Raw genomic sequence first — 9,511 nt, forward strand, 5'->3', positions numbered from 1 at the left:
TCTTGGGATGTGTCTAATAGATAAAATACAAACTTTACTAACATATCAAACACTAACCCTAGATACAAAACGAGGCCAAAAGGCTAAGGCTATCTTGCATTGTTCAAAGAGAGCTTAAGATGCACTCTTTTCACCTTATTGAGTCCAAAAAGCCATCCAAAATAATCCACAAACCTAGAGTTTTCCAAACTCCAAGAATATGATAACAATAGGGGCCAAATATGCTTAAACACTAGCTCTAATAGCCAAAAACCATAAAGATGCAATATGAGATGATAAAAAGGTTGTTACTCTATGGATCTAACTTCCTTTGCACCAAAACTACTTGCTTCTTCTTCAAGCTTCACACCAAAGACACTAAGAACACATGGAAAATGAAAATGAAAGGAGCCTAGGTTCTGAGGAGGATGAAAGCTGATAAGAGAGAAATCCTTAAGAGTTAGTGTCTTTAAATATGGTTTAAAAATCGAGACCCATGGTTTTAGGTTGTGGCGGCGACACGCCATGAATCATTTGAGGATGTGTTGCGGCTTATTGTGTTGGCACCCCTCTTGAAGTCAATTCCTTTTTTAAACTCTTTTTCGTATTTCCTTCAAATTAATAAATAAACTATCGTGCAAAACAAGCTTTACAATGTTTATAATTGTGTTTTATTTAATAAAATGGTTGTTGAATAATACAATAATTAATTATATAGAAGTAATTTATTTTGGTTTATATTTATCTGTTAATATAATTTATAAAATTATTATAAGAAAAAGTGTATATCAAATTTATAAAAAAAACTAATAAATATATCGTTTTAAAAGTATAAAAAGAAGAATACTTATTAAAAGCAAGATCATATAGTATTACCAATGTTCTAAAAAGCTCGTCAAGGCTCCGCCATGGCGCGCCATGGTTCCAAAGCTTGTATGCGCCGCCAAACTTTACCAAAATGCCGCCTTGACTTATATATGTGTATAAAAATAAATAATAGTTAAAAATACATATAAAAATATGAATTATATACAAAATTGTCACCTTAAGTCACGCCTTACAAATGACGTGGTTCGCCAAGACTCGGAAAAGCTTGAGGCTTGATATTGCCGTCAAGTCACGCCTTACGTTATTTAGAACCTTGAGTATTATAGAAGTTATGTTTTCCTTTTATTTAAACTATTTTATTTATTAATTTGAAGTAAATATTTTCTTATATTGTTATCAATCTAATATTAAAAACAGTGATGTCATTTGTAAATTTTTTTAGTTATACACTAAAATACTACAGGCGTAAGGAAACTGTTTAAGGCGGTGGTTGCTTCTTCTTCGCCACCGCTCCAAGAGGAAACCCGATTTACATGGACGAGAACAAGCAAAAGTGCAGCCGCTCCTCAACGCACTCCTCTTCTCGTTTATCTCATGTAAACAATCTGGATGATGGTTGTTTGATGCATATCTTCAGCTTCTTATCTCCAATCCCAGGTACACTTTCTTTTCTATTACAGTTACAAACCCTAATTTTTCATTATCTATCATCATTATTGTTGTTGTAACAAATTGTTCCCTACGCGACTAGTTAATTCACCCATCTGCTGCTTCTGTTGCAACAATTTCCCCTTTTGCAACTTCTTAATTGACAAATTTAGCGCGCATTCTTCACTTGTCATATCGATAATTAATGAGTTTTAACCTGAATTAGTTGTATGGAATTGGCAGAAGATTTTGTTATGCTAGTCATGTTAAAGTTTATATTATAGATCTCTGTTAATGGCTGTGCATCTTGGTAAATTGGGAGTTTTTAACAAGAGTTTTCAGTTTTTTTGGAAGTTTAAGAATTTGAGTTTTTTGTATGTGTAATAAATGCAATTTTGATGCTTACTTCTCCATTTGTAATGATTTGGCACTTAATAGTTAATACTGACACACATATTCGATAACTATAATAAACCAACTATCTTGAAACCTAAACTCATTATTGGTAAGGGTTCGTTTCCATGCTATCAACAACATTTGAGCATGTATTTGGTGTATGATTCCTATCAGCCACATCAAAAATGTTGTGCAGATAAGTAAGTTTGATAGTACTTACCAAGAAATGTATCTTAACTCCATAAAGACACTAAAGTCCGTGTTAATCTTTTCAAATCAGTATAAATCTCTATATAGGTGGAGACCAGAGAATTTGTGTCACCAGCCAATCGATTCTCTACATATTTTTTTGTTAATATATTGATTAAAATATGCATGTCTTTTAGATAAGAAAATTTAAAACTAAGTAAGCAAGCACACAAGTAGCTTACAAATGCTTGCATCATGTTTATTAAGGTTTTTATAAGTTCTATAGCATTGGAACAAGTCACCCAAGCATAGCATTACAAAAATTAGTTCCCAAGTTACCCTATACATAGTATCTATACATAGACATACAAGCTGTCAAGATCTTACATCATGTTTATTAAGGTGTTTGCAAGATTTGACAACATAAGAACAAGTCATTTAAGTATAGAATCCATAGCTTGGTGTCCAAGTAAACCTATAACTAGATTCTATAAGTAGATGTACAAGCTGTCCAGATTTTCGTTAAGCTATAAGATGACTAGTTAAGGCTAAAGGAAATGATGTGCAACCTTCTTAAGAGATAAGATAAAGCAAGTACAATAGGTGTTACCTTCTTATGAATATATCATGTTTAAAGCTTAGAGGACAAGGAATGTAATGCACATAATTCACCTATAAATAACCAGCTATATTAAGCATTTTTCTTCATTCCAAAGTTAAAATCACTCTCAATTAATTAGTAGTAAGTTGAATATTTTGGAAGCACAAAAGTTCAAACTTAAAGCAAAGTGAGTATTTATGTGATTTAATGGGATGTATACATGCTATGTTTGTTATATACTATTTTGTCATGCTTAGTTGCTATACGGGGTATAGGATGAAGGGTTGTCTTGCAAACAGACCTTATGGGACAACTTCTAAGAACCCCGAGGTTAGCTAACCTCTTATTAGTTTTGCCTACTTATATGTAGCTATCAAATCTTAAAGGAATGTTTTCAAGTATGTTTCAAGAAAGAATGCATTAATTGTTATTCTTGCATTAAATATTTTATGCTAAATAACAAAAACCATAATTACTCACTAAACTTAGAGCTTATGTATTCTTGTATGTATCTCAGGATAGAAGGAATAAGGGACCACATGAAGTAGTTTCTATTTCAAAAGAATAAAATTTGGGTATAGCATAAGTTATCAAAATAGTATTTTTGTTTGAAACAATTAATTCTAGAGATTACTAACATGCCTTTTCAAAGTGGCAATTACGTTGTGTTTGTTACATTAGACATGACTTGACAAATTTTTTATGGTTATTTTCGATGATGTGAATAAGGAGGGCATTAACGTCTTTCGCACAGACGAGGTCGAGAGGGTGTCCCGTCCTACAATTTTGTCCCATTGACATCGGTTGATTCGTGTGACGCCCCGATCCTGTGGGTACCGTCATTTAACTTTATTATGCCCCTTAATGAATATCTTTTAAGTGATACATCATTATTTCATCAAAGGTTCATACAAGAAAACTTGACAAGTGGAAAAACATAAAGTACTATTTTAACATGTTATACTACACCCAGTTTTATTCATTTAAAATAGAAACTACTTCATGTGGTCCCTTACTCGTGTCCTGAGATACATATAAGAATAAGTAAGCTTTAAGCTTACTGAGTAGTTATGGTTTTGATTATTTAGCATAAACATTTAATGCAAAAATAACAATCAATGCATCCTTTCTTGAAACATGCTTAAAAATATTCTTTCGAGATATCATAGCTACATGTAAGTAGGCAAAACTGTTGAGAAATTAGCTAACCTTGGGTCCATATAAAGTTGTCCTATAAGGTCCGTTTGCAAGATGACCCTTCATACAATACCCCATACGATGGGTAATTTAAATGACCAAACTTAACATATATAAAACTTTCATGCTATCTTGATAACATACTAAAACATGTCTTTAAAACATTTAGCAATAAAACACACAAAGTAGTATACAACAAATATAGCATGTATGCATCCCATTAAATCACATAAGTGCTCATTTTGCTTTGGCTTGAACTTTTATGCTTCTAAAACATTCAACTTACTACTAATTATTTGAGAATGATTTTAGTTTTGGGATGAAGAAAAATGATTAACATGGCTGTTATTTATAGATGAATTATGTGCATTACATCCTTTGTCCTATAGACTTTAGACATGGCACATCCATAAGAATGTTACACCTATTGTAAGCACCTTAATCAACATGATGTAAACATTTGTAAGTTACTTGTGTGCTTGCTTACTTGGTTTTAGTTTTCTTGATAATTAAAACTTCTAGCATTTTTTCTATGACAACCATTTCCTAATTGTTCTTAACAGTTGTTTATGCTTTTCCATTGCACAACTAAGTCATATATAGGCTTTAGACCTTTAACTTTATTAATCATTCCATTGCACAACTAAGTCATATATAGGCTTTAGACCTTTAACTTTATTAATCATGAATATATATATATATATATATATATATATACTGAAAACAGTACCTGTGTGACATTCACACTCTTAAGTATAATAATTAATAGTGTTAAATGACAAACATAGCAACATACTTTCATTGACTTGTTTATAAATCATCTTACTTTCATTTCTTTCTATTACAACTTTGTACTTTCAAAACATACCCAATTATAGCAATGTCACCTAAATACAAAGCAATTCTCACTTGCTACAATTACATAGGTATAATATCCTATTAAGAAAAATGTGAAGGTACATATAGACTTTTCAATGTACAATGCCTTAATAAAAAGTATAATGAAAGTAAATAAAAGTAGGCTTAATATATAATGTTAGATTTTTTGCTGAATATATGCAGAAATATGATTTCATATGGTGTCACATATTGATGTTGAGTTTGCAGATCGGTATAACACAGCCCTCGTTTGCCACAGATGGCTTTTCTTGGCGTGTCATCCTGGCCTTTGGTTGCGAGTTGACCGGGCGGTCAAAGGGTTAAAAGAACCTGGCGTCTTTCCAAGCATCGAAGAAGCTGTTTCTGCTGCAAGGTTTGTAGTTTGTTGATTACTGTGTTTGACATGCATTCGATTGGAACCGAGACTGAGACTGAGACTAAGACTGATGTCAATATGACAAATTACAATTTTTTGTCACATCCAAAAAAGGTGAATCAAGGTGGGGGACAGAGACTCGCTCTCGATCTCTCTTATGTGCAAAAGATGAGAACGCCCTCTTCATCCTCATCATCGAAAATGGCCTTAAAAAGCTTGTCCGGTCCAGTCTTGTCTCATGTATGTTGCATTTGTTACACAAGATGGAACTCAATGGGACTTGACAAGCTTTCTAGGGTTATTACTGACAATGAAGATATGGAGGGCATTCATGTCTTTTGCGCATATGAGAGATCGATCTCAGTCCCTTGTAACAAATAGGGTTTTTATTTTCATAAATATTAATTCAGACTTGTCATAACCACTCAGGCCAGGGGACACGATATTGATTGGAGCAGGAGGGTTTCATTCTGCTTCAAATATTCAAATAAAAAAACCACTGTGCTTGGTATGTTATGTAATTTTTCAAACTTTCATTAGGAATCTTTCCCCTTTCCTCTTTTAACAAATATCTTATATCTACATCTGTTATCATATGCACAATATATATACAATTGATGAACTCAAAAAGTCCCATGCATATAAAATCCATGTATTCCAAATTAAAAGAGACATAGGCTTTCACTTTTTTAATTATTTTAATTTATTTGTAGTTATGACGTATGTACCTTATTATAAACCTTATAGGGGTAAATGCAAGAAACAACAACGTTCTTTCATTTATATTTTTATTCTAGCATCTTTCTTTCATTTATTTATTTCACATCATTATACAAAAAAAAAAAAAAAAAAAAAAAAAAAAAAAAGTTCTTAGCAAGTGATTGTACTTTGAAAGTTCAACCATATATATCATTTTACTTCCACTTTATTTATCATACTTTGAAAAATCTACTCACATTTAGCAGAAAAAATTGCTTTGTATTCAGACAACATTTTTATTTGTCGGTAGATATTTTAAAGTACAAAGTTGTAATAGGAAGAAATGAAAGTAGGATTATGTATAGATATAGATTTGTATTTGTATTATATCTGCCCCTTCTATCTTTCCACCATAAAACATTACCATTTTTGCATAATTCAATCCTTCAGATTGGAGGAGGTGACCTCCCTGATGACACCACTCTCCTATGCTCTCGAGGATCTGACAGGTTTGTATATTTAATCTTTTTTTTTTTCTAGCCGAAATTTAATTTTAAGGTAATTTCTTAATCTCCAAGACTAAATTGAAAATATGATTCCTAAACAGTAAAGCAAAAAAAAAAAAAAAAAAAAAAAAAAAAAAAAAAAAACATGGAAAAGTATAATGTTATAATTAGGTAGATGTAACAAAAAAAAAAAAAGGAATATGATAACTGAAAGTACATTGCTATTTCTTGCATTTATTTACAGCGCTTTGGAGTTTCTATCAACGTGCAAATTGGCAAACCTAACCGTAAAAGCAGAACTTGGCTGCTGTTTGCTTCACAGAAGCGGTAGACTGATAATCGAAGACTGTAATCTCCAATGCGAGTCCAACCCTTTAGACTATCTCTCCTATGCCATTATCACCACTGCCGGTAGTGGCTGTGAACCACCACTACCACCGCCTTCTGCCGCCAAGATAACTGGCGGCGATAGTGTATCGGTTTCCCAAACTCGAATCATGGGCGGTGCGAAAGCTGTTTTGACTAGCGGCACACTCGCATTGCAGCAAGTCCGTGTCATTTATGCACGCACTTCTATGTGTTTCTGGTTCAATGTGGTTCATCAATTATAGTGATATATCGTTTATATACCGACATATGTTGTAAAATAATTTCATTAGTTGAATGACAATTAATAGCAACGTATTTATATATGTTTTTTTCATTGTAGTATTTATTTATGTAGATGATTGTTAATTGTTGGTTTGTTGGAAATGGAATTGAATATTTGTCATGTGTTGATATCAGTAAAATATACAAATACATTGCTATTGTTGGTTTATTCATGCTCACAACCAATATGAGCATTGTACTTCATTTGTCAAATACATTGCTATTGTTGGTTTATTCATGTGTTGATATCAGTAAAATATACAAATACATTGCTATTGTTGGTTTATTCATGCTCACAACCAATATGAGCATTGTACTTCATTTGTCACGTGTATTATAAGTAAAGAAAAATTTAATATTTGTCATGTGTTGATATCAGTAAAATATACAAATACATTGCTATTGTTGGTTTATTCATGCTCACAACCAATATGAGCATTGTACTTCATTTGTCATGTGTATTATAAGTAAAGAAAAATTTAATATTTGTCATGTGTTGATATCAGTAAAATATACAAACACATTGCTATTGTGGATGAACAAATTATTATCAGTAAAATATAAAAGCACATTTCTATTGCGGGTGAACAAACATAGATACACTGACATTATGTGTAAAAAAAATTGTGTAGTTGGATCAAGTCATATTATTGGAAATATTAGGTTATACAGATCAATTTCCTGTTATTCATGGCTATGGTTTTGGTGGTCTTCACGTTTCTCTTCCAATTTGCAACCATGGTGTGGATTCTAAACTTCCAATATCACCATGATCAAAAGAAAAACTCATGAAATTAAATACAGACCTGATGCATCCTTCGATTTCTGTTTATTTAATTTGGTTATACAGATCGAAATCGCCATTTAAAAACACACAAAATGCATATTGCAAAACTATTAAGAAAACCTAAATTCTTTCCTCAAACGGGTCCCTTAAAGGACACAAGTTGCCTGAATTTCTGCCAAGGCTTAACCCAAACAACCGCCTCGTAATTGTTGTTTACGCTGCCGTCCTCCGCCGTGATTGTCAATTTGTAGTTCATTCCGGCGACCACTTGGCTTTCTCCCTTCGTCACTTTTTCGAACTTGAGAGACGTATGGTCATTCTTGTTGTGCTCATCAACCGCAAACTTCCCGATGTCGACGACTGTAGGCGCGGCTACGTTCGGAATTGGCCTCCAACCGCCGGTGAGAGGTGCTTCTCCTAACGCGGCGGAGGAATTACAGAAGAGAAAAGGTAGGAGGAAGAAGAAGAAGAGATTGTGCATTTTTTAAGGACCAATTAATTACCTGTAGAATGGGGAATAGAAGATGATTTCATAGGGCTCTGATCCTTCTTCTCTATCAAAATACTTCATATGCATTCACCATAATTGCGTTTTACACGGCATTATTTTATTGGTTTTATTGATTTATTTATTTATAATCTTTTTTTTTTTTTTTTTTTAACTAGATTACATGATAGTTCGATGTGGTTTGAGAAACGTGTTTGGTATTATTATTATTATTATTATTATTATTATTTCGATGGGGTTTGGGAAACGTGTTTGGCAAAGCTTATTATTATTATTATTATTATTATTATAATAATAGATTAATTTAGAAATTCCTAGGTAACAGTATTCTCCACTTTACTATTTTTTTTTAATCTTTTGTTGTAATGGGGATTTTTTTTTTCTTTTTAATTCCACTACCGCTTTGTCTAACCAATGAAAATGAGATCAATGTCTTCTCCACCGTTTCACTTCAACTTTTAGAATTTTTCACCGCCTCATCTTTATATTCTAATCTACCGCTTCTTCTTTACCTTATTCCTCCATCGCCTTATAGTTAACACTTTTAGTTTCTGATCCTTCCATCCTCTAATCGATGTCTCCACCGTTTGCTTCTTCCTCCACTTTCTCTCTTCAGTCGCTGTGAATGCCGACAACCACAACCCTACGAGCATTCATATTAGACACAGATTAATTTAGAAGTCCTACGTAACAATATTGAACCACTTTTTTTTTTATTAATCGGAAACCTACTCACATATTGAACATTTTTATTATTCTTTTTTAATCTTTTGTTGTGATGGAGATTTTTTTTCCGATGATTCCACCCCCCTGTCTAACCAATGAAAATGAGATTAGTGTCTTCTCCATCGCTTTATTTCAACTTCTAGAATCTTTCACCGCCTTATCTTTATACTCTAATCTACTACTTCTTCTTTGCCTTATTCCTCCATCACCTTACAGTTAACATTTTAGTTTCCGGTCCTTCCATCCTCTAATCGATGTCTCCACCACTTGCTTCTTAATCCACCTTCTCTCTTCAATTGTTGTGAATGCCGACAACCACAACCCTACGAGCTTTCATATTTTCTGATCTTTCCATCCTCTAATCGATGTCTCCACCGCTTGCTTCTTCCTCCACCTTCTCTCTTCAGTCGCTATGAATGCCAGCAACCACAACCCTACGAGCATTCATGTTAGACATGGAGGAAAATCAACGGCGTCGGCAGCACCAATCTCAACCACCACAACCATAACTCATCGACAAGGTCACTAATTCGTCATCTAC

The 9,511-nt window shown here is 33.0% G+C and overlaps 2 protein-coding genes across 3 annotated transcripts; one reads left to right on the plus strand and one right to left on the minus strand.

Annotated features, from left to right (window-relative positions):
- Positions 1–1,253: 1,253 nt before the first annotated feature.
- Positions 1,254–7,070, plus strand: SKIP5 (SKP1/ASK-interacting protein 5). The gene is made up of 5 exons (XM_078993687.1): positions 1,254–1,464; positions 4,946–5,090; positions 5,523–5,601; positions 6,243–6,301; positions 6,543–7,070. Exons 1-5 carry the CDS (start codon positions 1,341–1,343, stop codon positions 6,907–6,909), a joined length of 774 nt encoding a protein of 257 aa, XP_078849813.1. The 5' UTR covers positions 1,254–1,340; the 3' UTR covers positions 6,910–7,070.
- A 673-nt stretch (positions 7,071–7,743) lies between these two features.
- Positions 7,744–8,361, minus strand: LOC145045353 (cysteine proteinase inhibitor 5-like). 2 transcript variants are annotated; one of them, XM_078993697.1, is made up of 2 exons: positions 8,240–8,361; positions 7,744–8,153 (listed from the first exon to the last, which is right to left on the minus strand). In XM_078993697.1, the coding sequence occupies exons 1-2, from the start codon at positions 8,268–8,270 to the stop codon at positions 7,870–7,872; spliced, it is 315 nt and encodes a 104-aa protein (XP_078849823.1). In that variant the 5' UTR covers positions 8,271–8,361; the 3' UTR covers positions 7,744–7,869. The 2 variants fall into 2 exon arrangements, with proteins under 2 accessions (XP_078849823.1, XP_078849818.1); XM_078993692.1 differs by having other exon boundaries at positions 7,744–8,345.
- Between the last annotated feature and the right edge of the window lie 1,150 nt (positions 8,362–9,511).

This window comes from Lactuca saligna, chromosome 1 (assembly GCF_052625555.1).
Source record: "Lactuca saligna cultivar CGN05327 chromosome 1, ASM5262555v1, whole genome shotgun sequence".
NCBI lineage: Eukaryota > Viridiplantae > Streptophyta > Magnoliopsida > Asterales > Asteraceae > Lactuca > Lactuca saligna.

Coding starts and splice junctions, on each gene's coding strand:
- SKIP5 (XM_078993687.1), top strand. CDS start 1,341: ATGGACGAGAACAAGCAAAAGTGCAGCCGCTCCTCAACGCACTCCTCT. Junction 5,091..5,522: donor GAAGCTGTTTCTGCTGCAAG/GTTTGTAGTTTG, acceptor ATAACCACTCAG/GCCAGGGGACACGATATTGA. Junction 6,302..6,542: donor TGCTCTCGAGGATCTGACAG/GTTTGTATATTT, acceptor ATTTATTTACAG/CGCTTTGGAGTTTCTATCAA.
- LOC145045353 (XM_078993692.1), bottom strand. CDS start 8,217: ATGCACAATCTCTTCTTCTTCTTCCTCCTACCTTTTCTCTTCTGTAAT.